The sequence below is a fragment of the Nelumbo nucifera genome, chromosome 1 (assembly GCF_055504915.1).
Source record: "Nelumbo nucifera cultivar China Antique chromosome 1, China Antique-T2T, whole genome shotgun sequence".
NCBI classification, from domain to species: domain Eukaryota; kingdom Viridiplantae; phylum Streptophyta; class Magnoliopsida; order Proteales; family Nelumbonaceae; genus Nelumbo; species Nelumbo nucifera.
This window is the reverse complement of record NC_142649.1, coordinates 212,495,565-212,509,260: the sequence shown is the minus strand read 5'-3', so window position 1 is coordinate 212,509,260 and position 13,696 is coordinate 212,495,565. Positions and strand designations below refer to the sequence as shown.

The 13,696-nt window shown below is 39.6% G+C and overlaps 1 protein-coding gene across 3 annotated transcripts in view; it reads left to right on the top strand.

The window, feature by feature from the left end:
• CLPX (CLP protease regulatory subunit X) overlaps positions 1-13,696 on the top strand; it is a 31,057-nt gene that overhangs the window by 7,325 nt on the left and 10,036 nt on the right. For all 3 annotated transcript variants that reach the window (XR_016081020.1, XM_010269309.2, XM_088896112.1), the window contains one exon: positions 5,398-5,454. Coding sequence is in view for 2 of the 3 variants with exons in the window: in XM_010269309.2 (XP_010267611.1) it covers positions 5,398-5,454 (57 nt within the window). In the remaining variant the exon portion in view is untranslated. The remainder of the gene's footprint in view (positions 1-5,397; positions 5,455-13,696) is intronic.

The window sequence follows — 13,696 nt, the reverse complement described above, 5'->3', positions numbered from 1 at the left end:
GAAAACATGAATGTCAGTGTCCCACAAATAGAAAACATTGCCTAGGGTAACATTAGATCATTGGCTTATTACCTTAATGAGAGAGGATCTTGGTACTAGAGGGTCCACTCCTTTCAGATTTGAGAACATGTGGCTGTCTCACCCTGGGTTTATTGAGTTGGTAGAATGACACTAACCCGAGTGCTATTTGGGAGGGGATGAAATTTCATTGGAAGTTGAAAGAGTTAAAAGGAAGATTAAAGATTGGAATATTCTACAATTTGGAAGGATTGAAGAGAGAGAACAGGAAGTGATCAATCAGATTGAAGAGTTGGATGCCAAAGAAAGGAGAGGCAATTTTGAAGTGAGAGACAAACAAGAAAGATGGAAGCTTAGGAAGCAACTAGAAGACATCCCATTCAAAGAGGAAGTCAGCTAGAGGCAAAAGTCTAGACATAAGTGGGTGAAAGAAGGTGATAGAAACACCAAATTTTTTCATGCAATGGCCAATGGTATAAGAAGGAAAAATCTGATTTCTAAATTAGAGATAAATGAGGTGTCAATATCTCAATAGGATGAGATTTCTAGGGCTTTTGTGGAGCATTTTAAGTCTTTATTTAGAAGGCCTTTAAATCATAAAATCTGGGTAGAAGGGTTAGATTGGCCAAAATTGTCTGAGGAGAAAAAGATGTGGCTTGAAAGAAATTTTGAGTTGGAGGAAATAAGGGAAACAGTTTTTTCAATGGATCGAGCTGAAGCACCAGGACCAGATGGCTTACCATGGCTTTTTGCCAGACTATTGGGAAATATTAAAGCAAGATATCCTTAAAGTGTTTCTTGAATTTTCCCATAAATTCGGGGCTGAACTTGACTCTTATTGCTTTGGTCCCAAAGAAAGTGGGAGCAAGTCATCCAAGAGACTTTAGACTCATCAATTTGATTAATAGCTTGTATAAAATCATTGCGAAGGTTCTGTCTAGAAGAATTAAAGAGGTGCTTCCGGAGCTAATCTCACAGAATCAAGGGGCATTTTTTGAAATATGTAGATTGTGGATCAAATTCTAATTGCCAATGAGTGTGTGGAGGATATGCGGGAAACAAGGAGGAAAGGGATTGTATGCAAGTTGGATTTGAGAAAGCTTATGATGTGGTTGATTGGTCTTTTTTTATGCAAGTGTTGGATTGCTTTGGTTTTGGAGAGAAATGGTGTAAATGGATCCTAGGTTGTATAGAGACTTGTCATTACTTCATTTTGGTAAATGGAAAGGTAGTGGATCACTTCCCTGCTATTAGGGGATTTAGACAAGGGGACCCCCTCTCTCCATTTACCTTGATTGCTGAAGTGTTGGGGAGGCTAATTGAGAAAGAAGATTCAAGAAGTCTTGTGAGGGGATGGAGAGTTGGAAAAGATAGCATTCCTATCGCCCACTTACAGTTTGCTGATGATACAATTCTGTTTTGTGAGGGGGAGGATGTGAGATGGGTTGAAAACTTGAAATTGGTGATTCAAGTGTTTGAACAAATGTCAAATATGAAGGTGAACTTTGATAAGAGTTGTGTGGCGTGGGGATCAATATGGAAGAGAGTTATATTAGAGAGGGCTGAAGCTTTGGGTTGTACAGTGTCTCAATGGGCTTTGAACTATTTCGGGATGCCCTTAGGGGATAACCCAAGGGAAGAGAGATTTTGGAGCCCCGTAATTGATAGATTTGCTAAGAAGTTGGCCTCTTGGAAGAAGAATTATTTATCTCTGGGTGGAAGAATTACTTTGATTAAGTCTACACTAGTTTGCTTGTATATTACTTAGTTTTTAGGATCCCAGTGAAGATAAGTAGGAGTTTGGAGAAGTTGATGAGAGACTTCTTGTGGGAACCAGGGGAGGAGAGGAAGGATCACAGGGTGAATTGGGAACTAGTCTCTAGGAGCAGGGCTGACAGAGGGTTAGGTTTAGGTAACATTCGGAGGAAAAATGAAGCCTTGTTGGGGAAATGGTTGTGGAGGTTGGGAGGTGAGAGGGATAAACTATGGACGAGGGTAATTTTGAGTAATCATGGTTAGGCAGATGATGGCTGGGACACTAGGACTTTGGCAAGGTCTGTTGGTGCCTCTCCTTGGAAATCTATACATGTCATTCTTCCTTCCTTTTTGTAGCACATCAGGTATGACCTCTACTCTAGGAATCAAGTAAAGTTTTGGGAGCACATTTGGGTGGGTGAGATACCTTTGAAAGACCAATTCCCTTCCTTGTTTTCACTCTCTCAGTTTAAGGGCCAGGTTGTGTCCAGTTTTTTAGTTCCTTCTCAGTCTAATTTTGGGTTTGATTGGGATCTAGGGCTTAAAAGAGGCTTAAGGGATGTAGAGATTGAAAATGTCACGAGTCTGGTGCAGATCTTAGACCCGTTGGTGTTGGATCCCTTTGAAAGGGATAAGAGATTGTGGACCCTAACTCCCTCTGCCTTCATCCAGTTCATTTCCACAATACTTTCCAGTTAAGGATTGGAGCCTTTTGTTGGGAAGCCTTCCTTGGAAGATGTAATACTTGTGACATACTCCAAAGAAAAAGGCCTTTTTGGTGCTTGTTTCCGAATTGGCACATTCTTTGCAAGGCTAATGGTGAAAACTCCTACCACTTATTAGTTTCTTGCCCCTTTGCTACTGATCTTTGGGAATGGTTTCTTTCCTCTTTTGGTTGCAAGTGGACCCCACTGCCAAACATTCAAAGTTTGTTTAGCCCCTCATTCTTTGGTTGGCCAAACAAAAGGGGAAGGATAATGTGGAGATGTGTGAGGGCTGCTGTTTACTGGACTCTTTGGGAGGAAAAGAACACCAGAATTTTCTTTGAAGTTGAAAGAAGTAAAGAATGCCTTACTGAAGTAGTAATAGTGAGGGTGGTACATTGGTTGAAATCCTTGGACCTGTTTGTTGATATTTCTACGGATATGTTGCTGAATAGCTGGCTGGAGGTGGCAAATTCTGCTCCTGCCCACTCTTTAGTTTGTCCTGTGTGGTCACCACCAGGAAGTGGACTTATAAAGCTAAACTTTGACGGAAGTAGTGAGGGAAATCCAGGTCCATCAGGTGTAGGAGGGGTTTTTAGAGATGAGGATGGGAAAGTGCTCGCTTTGTATTCAGGTCCCATTGGGTTTGGAGACTCTCAAAGCTGAGGTCTATGCAATACTAGAAGATATAAAGAAGTCTAAGGAACTGAATATACAAAAGTTAGTCATTGAAGAGGACTCAAAGCTGATCTTAAGTTGGTTACAAGAAGGTAGTGGACTTTGGAAATATGCTAATGAGAGGAGGGAGATTAATTGGCTAATTAGAGGATTAGATATCAAGTTTCAGTGGGTCAAGAGAACAGAAAATGCATTTGTTGATGCTTTGGCAAAGCAGGGGGTGGGAAGGGATGAAATGTTTTCGGCTGTTCTGTAACTTTTTCTTTTTTGTTATCTTCCTGGAGAGAGTTAAGCCTGTTTATCTCTCTTTGGAGCGCTATAACTAAATTCTTTTAATCTAATGAATTCCAGTTATTGATCAAAAAAAAAAAGAAAAGAAATGCATATTTAGATATTTGTGAGAATGTTGGAATTTGGAAATTACATATGGCATCTAAATAAAGTTTTCAATTGGACATCACCTTGGTAATATTTTATAGAAGTGTAAAGAACTCAAGAATCTTATATATGGTGAGATGATTGGGCCCCAAAAGGAACAAGAAAGTTTTCTATGGTAAACTATTAATGGCATAAGTTGAGGAATTCCAGTACAAGGTATGATGTAGGGTTTTGATGTTGGTTGAGGATTAAACATGTGGCAAATTGAGAGGATGACCTATCCAAGGAGCAAACCAGATTGGACACATAATCCCTCCACATTAGTAGTATTTTTTTAATAGATAACATTGTTCTTTATAAATTGTGGAAATAGAGTTAACATGAAGTATTGCATGTATGCTTTGTTAAACTGTAGTTTCACCACCTAGCCCCTTGTACTTGCCATTTCAAAATTACAACAATATCTCATTTTGTCGACCCCCAGCACATATGTTCCGTACCGGTCCCCTGCTTAGCTTTAGCAAGTATCAGCCATATAATTGGCTGACCTGTGAACCCAAACAACTGCACAACCCTTGTCTTATTAATTGCTTGATTTTCCTCAATGTATGTCTCTGCCACCATGTTCCTTAACTTCTATCTTGTAACCATCTTAGTGATTTAAAAGGTGTGCTTAGGCACACCTCAAACCAGGCACGACCCCTTTGAAAAAGTGTGCACCTGGTGTGCCTAGGCATGCACCTGGCATGCTTTCTACCTCATCCCAGGCATGCAACTTTTTTGAATTTTTTTTTTTTTTGTAATTATTTGGTTGATTCACATTTTTGTAATGGTTTATCAACTTCTAATTTTTTACTTTTTAATACTGTTTGTACATTAGTATTTAGTAATGGTTTATTAGCTTCTAAGTTACTTTTTAAGTAGGGTAAGATCTGATACCAACCGTTACATACTTGACCTATACACCAAAGGCCTTAATACAGTTGGGACGCATTGAGACAAGCCATTTGACCTTTAGGATCATAATAATTTCACACAGTAAAAGGGAGCTATCTCACTGAAGATCTCCCACTGCTCCTACTAGATCCCCAAGACAGCAAACAAACCAGAAGTTTTGCTTCAGTCTGATAGATATCCGCCCCAAATGAACAACCGTCTACTGACTCCCTCACAGGCTAGAGGGGAATTAGCAAGAATTAGCAGACTGAGGAATTTCACAATGAAATTGTAACCCAATGTATAGGCCAGTTTCAACATTGAAAGGAGAGCTAAAAGCTTAACTCTTCAAGGGCATACCTTTACCATATTTACCTGAATAGTTCAGAATAATACTACTGCGTGGTCCCTAAAGACTCCCTCAAGATCTGATGAGCTAGGATTACCTATACAATAAACATCGAAGTTGATTTTTTACTTTCTCCACTCCAGTACTGTCCAGTCTTGGATAACCTGTTGTCTTTTGAGTGCAAAGCCTAAATCCCAACCTCTCAAGATGGAGTCCATCATTACTGACTTGAATTTGTCCTTGTACTCTCATTGAAATAAGGTTAATGATGCTACTCACTTTTTTCTATTTACAAAAATTCTGGCATTTCTTTCACACCACACATTCCAAAGAATTGCAGCCATAGTGCAATTCTGCGAAGGTATAGATTTCCTAATAAGCCTTTCCATTTGATTCTTTTATGTAGAAGATTTTATTATGTGGGGATTAGATGATGGTAGCCATCCTCTTACATACTCCTTTCTGGATAAATCAATCACAGTTCTCTTAACGATCAGCATGTGATAGATTGGTTTAAGGTTAATGCGAAAGGTTTCCTTTCTTTGCTTCTTTCTATAATTCTATCTCATTATGGACCAGGTTGTGAATGTTCCAGAAAAGGGAGCTCGAAAGCATCCTCGAGGTGACAATATTCAGGTATGTCTTCAGTAGTAGTTATGGTATAAATGCTGGACTAATAATCAACAATATATGTTATAATATGTATGCTTCACTTGTCATAAAAGTCTAATTTATTAGTTTCAAGCTTTCGACCATGTAGAACTATACTGTTGCCAATTATTCACAAATCAAAGATTTAGAGAGTTACAAGTTTGTAGATTCCGTTCCCTTCTTTTCTTTCCTGTAGGATTTTACTCTTTCCTGGTCTTCATCTCTCTTGTCTCACCCCAGGGAGTTGGAGGCAAATTGACTAAACAGAAGAGATAATAAATGAGAAAAAGTTTGTATTCAGAAACTATAATCTGGTGAAAAGTTTAATGATCCTTTTGCAGGAGAAGGAAAGAGTTCAGTTATATGTTCTATTTTGAATTTGTGGATGTTCATTTCATCTTGTGATTTTCACAAGGATACCTAGATTTCCATGTAAAGGGGCAAAAACAAAGTTTATCCAAAAGGGGGTGGAAATATCATGGAAATACTTCAGACTGAAGTTTTCAATCCCTAGGGGTAAGTCATATTTGTACTTTTTAAAGGGGTGAAATAGTCTTTGATATTCTCTAACTTTTTTCCCTGGAAGTTCAAGTTCAAGTTCCTTTTTTTTTTTTTATTCTGGTTCCATAGGACTACATAATGGGGGTAGCCCATTCCCCAAACCTATAACCCCTCAACCCTGGTGTAGGTGGGATTTGACCCCAAGTCTATGCTACAACCAGCCAGAGACCTTACCAACCAAACCAGCTAGCAGCTTAGCACCTACAATTCCATTCATAAGCCATATAATTAGCAGTTAATTTTTATAATCAATGCATAAAACTGATCCCTGATGTTTTTTTTTTGTAATAAAATAAAATTTATTAAAAGAAAAAAGAAAACTACAAAGAAGGCAACCATAAGTCACTTGAGAGAGAAAAGATCCGATTTCCTTAGAGGTAGTGGAGAAATTAGAAAAGAAAATGAGAGATTTTCTTTGGCAGGGTTGGAAAGACTCTCATAAGCATCACCTTGTGAATTAGGACTAGATTTGCAAACCCCAATCACAAGGTGGTTTGGGGATAAGTTAGAGTCCTTTAACTTAGCCTTATTAGGTAGCTGGTTTTGGAGGTTTGCTACTGAGCCGAATAACCTACGGAGGAAGGTAATAGCTGAGAAATATGGGCTAGACAGCAAAGGGTGGAATGGTGGCTCACCCCTTCGACCTACGGGTGCAGCTTGTGGAAAGGAATTTGTAGAGCTTCCACCCTTTTCAGGAGTATCAGATATAAAATAGGAGATGGTCTGATGGTGGAAGGATTGGATTCTGGTTAGATCCCTGGACTGGTGAGAGCACTCTCAAAGAGCTGTTTCCTGCTTTGTTCAATATGGAAAATGATAAAGAGGTGTTGGTACTTGGCACCCGACCCTTTTTTGCTGAGGGATAATGTTTTGAAATGGTAGAATACTGATATATTTCATTCTATTGCCAATCGACATATTTATACAGTAAGCTGTTGCAATAAATAGAAAGAAGAAAAAAAATAGAAAGAAAAGAAAATAGAAAGTAGAAAAATAGAAAGAAAAGAAAATAGAAAGTACAAGAATAGAAAGAAAGAAATAGAAAGAAAAACTTTCTAAATCAATCCTTCCACAATCCTAGGAATATATACAATTCTATTTTTACACAACTACCAAATATAGATCTGCACCAGTAACCCCACGTTTTCCAACACTCCCCCTCAAGCTGGTGAATAGAGATCCTCCATTCCCAGCTTGGCTATAATTCTTCGAAAGTCTGTACTATTGAGCCCTTTAGTAAGTACATCGGCTAGTTGTCCTTTTGTAGACACATAGGGAGTGCAAATCAACTTGCTGTCCAGTTTCTCTTTTATAAAGTGCCGGTCAATTTCGATGTGCTTTGTCCTGTCATGTTGAACAGGATTATGAGCAATATTGATGGCTGACTTGTTATCACAATATAGTTTCATAGGCTCTTCTCGTAGAATCTTCAAGTCTTCTAAAATTATCTTCAACCTGAGTAATTCACACACTCCTTGTGCCATAGCCCTGAATTCTGCCTCTGCACTTGACCGAGCCACTACATTTTGCTTCTTACTCCTCCAAGTGACTAAGTTTCCTCCCAAGAAGGTACAGTAACCGGAAGTGGACCGTCTATCTACTAGAGATCCTGCATAATCGGCATCTGTATATGCTTCAAGAGCCAGTTCCCCATTTCTTCTGAATAAAATTCCTTTTCCTGGATTGGCTTTCAAATAGTGCAGAATTCGATGAGCAGCCTGCAGATGAACTTCTTTAGGATTATGCATAAACTGACTTATTACACTTACAGTGTATGCAATATCTGGCCGTGTATGTGCAAGATAAATGAGTTTTCCAACCAGTCTTTGGAACATCTCCTTGTCTACACTTGCATTCTCGCTGGCTTCTCCAAGTTTATGATTGGGATCTATAGGCGTGGAAGCTGGTTTACATGTCATATTTCCTATTTCTCTCAAAAGATCAACAACATACTTTTGTTGAGAGATAAAGATGCCTTGTTTAGAATGTGCAACTTCAATTTCGAGAAAATACTTTAGTCTCCCCAAGTCTTTTATCTCAAATTCTCTGGAAAGGCAGATTTTCAATGCTTCCTTCTCCTTTTTATCATTCCCAGTAACGATTATATCGTCCACATAGACTAATAATGCAGTAACTCCCCCTGAGGTTGTGTGTTTGATAAACAATGTGTGGTGACCTTGACTTTGCTTGTAACCTGTACTAAGCATCACCTTTGTAAACCTTCCAAACCATGCTCTCGGAGATTGTTTGAGGCCGTATAGTGCTTTCTTCAACCTACAAACTTTGTTCCCCTTAATGCCTTCTCCAAAACCCGGTGGAATGTCCATGTATATCTCCTCTTCTAGATCACCATGGAGAAATGCATTCTTTACATCAAACTGTTGCAAATCCAATTATAGTTAGCAGCCAAAGACAGCAACACCCTTACTGTATTCATTTTAGCTACTGGGGCAAAAGTTTCCTGATAATCTACCCCATAAGTCTGTGTATATCCCTTGGCTATTAGTCGTGCTTTGTACCTTTCTAACGACCCATCAGATTTGTACTTAATTGTGAACACCCATTTACAACCTACAGTCTTCTTGTTTCTTGGTAGATCCACAACTTCCCATGTGTTGTTCTTTTCTAGTGCCTCCATTTCCACTCTCATGGCTTTTCTTCACTCCTCATTAGAAAGTGCTTCGGCTAGAGTATTAGGAATTGGAATGGTGTTAAGGCTGGCTAGAAAACTTTTATGGGATTTAGAGAATCTTTGGAATGACACAGATTTGGCTAAAGGGTACAATGGGTGTTTGGTACATTCTCTGGTTCCTTTTCTCAGTGCAATAGGTAGGTCATACTCAGACTGTGAAGGTGCAGGTTCAGGTTCTGCATATCCCTCAGTTCCAGGATTAGGAGTTGAATCTTGGACCTGCACAAGTTGAGGATCTGGATTTCTTCTCCTAGAGTAAACCTGCATATATCTCACATCATCATGCACATCATTGGTGGGGTTAACAGTGTGAAATTGGTTCAATGGTCGGGTTGTTTGACTCTTGTTGAGACTCGGGTATGTGGGGCTCAGAGGATTGTGACTCAGAGGGATGTGATTCTTGACGGTTGGATGACTGTGAGGAGGGTAATACATCTAAGGAGAGTAGATCTGAGGCCTTATCTTCCATTAATGAGGGCTCCCCCTGAAGATAAGGTTGAGTGAAAAAGGATTGTCCCTCCTCAAATGTGACATCGATGGAGGTGTAGAATTTTCTGGTGGCTGGATGATAACATTTATAACCTTTCTGAGTTGGGGAATATCCCAAGAAGACACACCTGATTGCTCGTGGATCCAATTTTCCCTTATTATGTACATGAACAAAGGCAGTGCAGCCAAATATTCTTGGTGTGAGATTATTTGAGGTTCGAATATCAGGGTAGAATTGAGAAAGGACTTGTATTGGACTTCGGTTGTCAAGAACTTTAGATGGTAGTCTATTTATGGTGTATGCAGCAGTACGGATAGCTTCCCCCCAATATTGTTTTGACACCCGGTTTTGAAAGAGAAAGGCTCGGGTGGTTTGCAAAAGATGGCCATTTTTCCTCTCAGCTATCCCATTCTGTTGGGGAGTGTTAACACAGGAGGATTCATGCACAATGCCTTCTTTCTGGAAAAATGGGGACAAATTCTCATTAAAATAATCCGTAGCATTATCAGATCGAAACCTTTTAATTCTCACACCAAACTGAGTTTGGACCATGTTATGAAAGTTGGGAAGAATGGTACCCACATCAGATTTAGACTTAAGAAGAAAGATCCAAGTGACCCTAGTGCAATCGTCAATAAAGGTGACAAACCATCTAGAACCAGTAATGTTGGGAATTTGAGAAGGGCCCCATATATCCGAATGAATCAAATAAAAAGGAGTTGAAGATCTTTTATTGCTGATTGGGAAAGAAACCCTTTTGTGCTTAGCAAGTTCACAAACATCACAATGAAAGGTTTCAAAATCAATTCCTTTAAACAAGGAAGGAAGCATTGTTTTTAAAACAAGAAATGAAGGATGACCGAAACGGAAGTGATGACGCCAAATTAAATCTTTATTGGAGGTAGATAAGAATGACTCGTGTGTGACATGCATAACAGTGTGAGATGGTTTGCTGGTTGCTTCAAGGTAGTAGAGTCCATCCCTTTCCTTAGCAAGTCCAATCTTCTTCCCCGAAACCTGGTCCTGAAATACACAGTAAGAAGGAAAGAACACAACATTGCAGTTCACATCCTGGGTGAGTTTATGTATAGAGATAAGGCTAGTGGATAACTTAGGAACATGAAGCACATTTTTAAGCAATAGGGATGGAGTAATTTGAATATTCCCAATCCCTGCCACTGTGGTGAAAGAACCATCAACAACAGAAATTTTTCTATTACTAGGACAGGGTGTATAGGTGAGAAAATGTAGTGAAGAGGGTGTCATGTGGTCAGTAGCTCCAGAATCAAGAATCCATGGAAAAACACTAGCCGAGGCATGTAATCCTAGAGATAAAGACTCACCTGAGAGAGCAAGAGAGGTAGAACCACTTCCTGGTTTCAAGGATTTCAGGAAGCTCCTTAGCCTTTCAATTTCATCATCATTAAATGGTTCCTGACTTGAGTGTTCTTGCTGTGGGGTTGTGGAGACATTATGGGCCTGTTGAACTCCTTTTGAAACTCCTCAATTTCCCCATTCCTTGCTGGATGTGGGAGGTTTCCCATGAAGTTTCCAGCACCGATCTTTTGTGTGTCTGGGCTTCTTGCAATAGGTGCACCAGAGGTTATTGTTAGAGTCATGGGTAGTTGTGTCACGAGCCAAGTTGTGATTGTTCTCACCCTTTGAACCACTGTAACTTCCTCTCCTTGCCACCATGGCTGAGCCTTCGGGATCTTTAGGCTCAAGCATGATTCCACGGCGGCTTTCCTCAGCTCTGACAAGGGCTATGACTTCATTCAATGGAGGCACTTCTTCTTTGCCAAGAATTTGTATTTGGACCTGATCAAATTCAGCATTCAGTCCGACCAAAAAATCATACACCCTATCTCTTTCAATAAAATTCTTCAAGATCACAGCATCATCAGGGCACTTTGTCTCAAGAACCCGATAATGATCAAGCTCATGCCATAAATTTTGCAGCAAATTTGCATACTCTGTAACACTTATGCTCCCTTGTTCAGCCGACACTGTCTTCACTTTGACCTCATAGACACGAGCAGTGTCATGGGCTTTGGAATAGGTTTGTCGGACAGCATCCCAAATAGCCTTTGCAGAGGGAAGAAACATACAAGTATCACTGATCTCGAGCGTCATTGAACTCCACAACCATGACATAATCATGGAGTCCTCTTCGTCCCAAGCATCAAAATTTGGCTCGCCCAACTTTGGCCCTGTTCCAAGAAGGTGACTAATTTTTCCTTTTCCCTTCAAATAGGTATGCACTAGTTGTGACCACTTCAAGTAGTTATGGCCATTCAGTCTATATGTTGTCTGAATATTCTGCAAATCACCAGTGTGAGGATGAGAATTTGTTGCTCCTTCATCGGTTTGGACGGGAGCACTTGTTGCAGTCATGTTGGACATTGTTAATGGAAGAAAAAATAAGACCAGCAGGAAAGGAGGATAAAGGAGGGAAGAACTAGCCACTTCTGGTTACAGATCACTGAAGGCCTGAAGAGAAAAAAACACGAAAAACTGGCAATGAAGAAAAAAATAGAAAGTAGAAAAATAGAAAGAAAAGAAAATAGAAAGTACAATAATAGAAAGAAAGAAATAGAAAGAAAAACTTTCTAAATCAATCCTTCCACAATCCTAGGAATATATACAATTCTATTTTTACTCATCTACCAAATATAGATCTACACCAGTAACCCCACGTTTTCCAACAGATAATAGCATTTGATGGACTTCATCCTTTAGAAGGGGCTTTAATGACTGGGAGATTCAGCTGGTAGAAAATCTCCCATCTCTACTCCAAAATCAGGCTTTAAATTTACAAACACAGGACACGAGTGTGGAAGTGGAACAAGTTGGGAGAGTTCTCAGTTAAATCCTTCTACAGTTTTATAGTGGGAGAGAATGAAGTCCCTTTTCCTAGACAGGCCATTTGGGGGACAGTGACACCCTCAAAAGTTGAGTTTTTTGTATGGGGGTAGCATCAGTGATTTAAAAGGCGCAAGGCGCATTTTGGGGTATGCGCCTCGCCCAGGTCCTAGGCGCACCTCTTTCAAAAGGCGCGTGCCTGGTGCGCCTGATGCGCCTTGCGCCTTAGCCTAGGCGTGCGCCTTTTTAAAATTTTGCGCTTTTTGCTCATTTTTGAGTCTAACGGTTGGGCCCCCGGGGAAAGAACCCCCTATTTGCTTATGTTGTTCATTCATTCATTGCAAAAAAATATCTTCTTAAAAGGCAACGAAAGTTGTAAAATCATTATTTTTTATGTGAGAAATAAGAATTTCAGACCCTAACATAGACTTGTTCGGGCTTGCCTCGAGGGACATGCTACAAAGGTGACTCATAGAATCAAGAATGCAATATGTTTTACATCACATTAACTACTTGAAGCAATGCAATTAAGGAAAAAAAGAGATTGTGGGTTTTACATGCTTGAAAATGCTTTATATGTATGCTTTTATTTTTAAATTTTCATTTGAATACACTTTACATGTTATGTTTATGTATTTTAATTTTAGATAATAGGCTTTTTAAATCATTTATTTTAAAATTTAAGTTTATATTTTTATTAACATTATGTTTTAATATTTTTTAAATTTTTTTGGCATTTTTTTGGAATTTTCTAACTTTTTATTTTTTAGCTTTTTTTAGTAATTTTGTGCCTTTCTTAAAAAGGCGCACGCCTCGCCTTGTGCCTCTGGCGCAAATTGGCCCTTGCGCTTTTAAAACACTGGGTAGTAGCTTTAGAGAAATGCCTTTCCAAAGAAATGTTGCTAGAGATTTCCTTTGGAAAGGGACAAATTGTGGACAAAGATAGTGGCTAGCATTCGTGGGCTGGAGGACAATGGCTGGGATCCTGGAATTTTGGCAAGAGCTACAGCTGCATCTCCGTGGAAAGCCATTCATGATATACTTCCAGCATTCTTTCCTTGGATCAGATATGGCTACTCAGGTAACCTAATAAAATTTTGGGAACAAACTTAGGTTGGGGATTCCCCTTTGATGGAACAGTTCCCCTCTTTGTTTGCTCTGTCAGACCTGAAGAATGAACCTATTTCTTTCTTCTTAGTTCCTTCAGACTCAACTTCTGGCTTTGGGTGGAACCTAGACCCGAGAAGGGCCTTTAGGGATACAGATTTGGACTGCATTTTGACATTGTTAAACATCCTTGATAATGTTTTCCTGGACCCCACTAAGGACAATATTAGAATTTGGACCCCCTCCTCCTCGGGTGCCTTCTCCTATGCCTCTTTTTTTGAAACCTTACTCATCCTCCTGCTCCTCTTGGGTTGCCCTTCCCTGCTAAAGAGGTTTGGAGTAAGCCTATTCTCCTCGGGTTGGTAGTTTTTGCTAGGAAACTTTCTTGGAACAAATCAACACAAGTGACCTACTTCAAAGAAAGCAACCTATTTCTTGTTTATCCCCAAATTGGTGTTCTCTCTGCAAGGTTGCTGGGGAAACCGGATACCACCTTATGTTTACTTGCTTGTTTG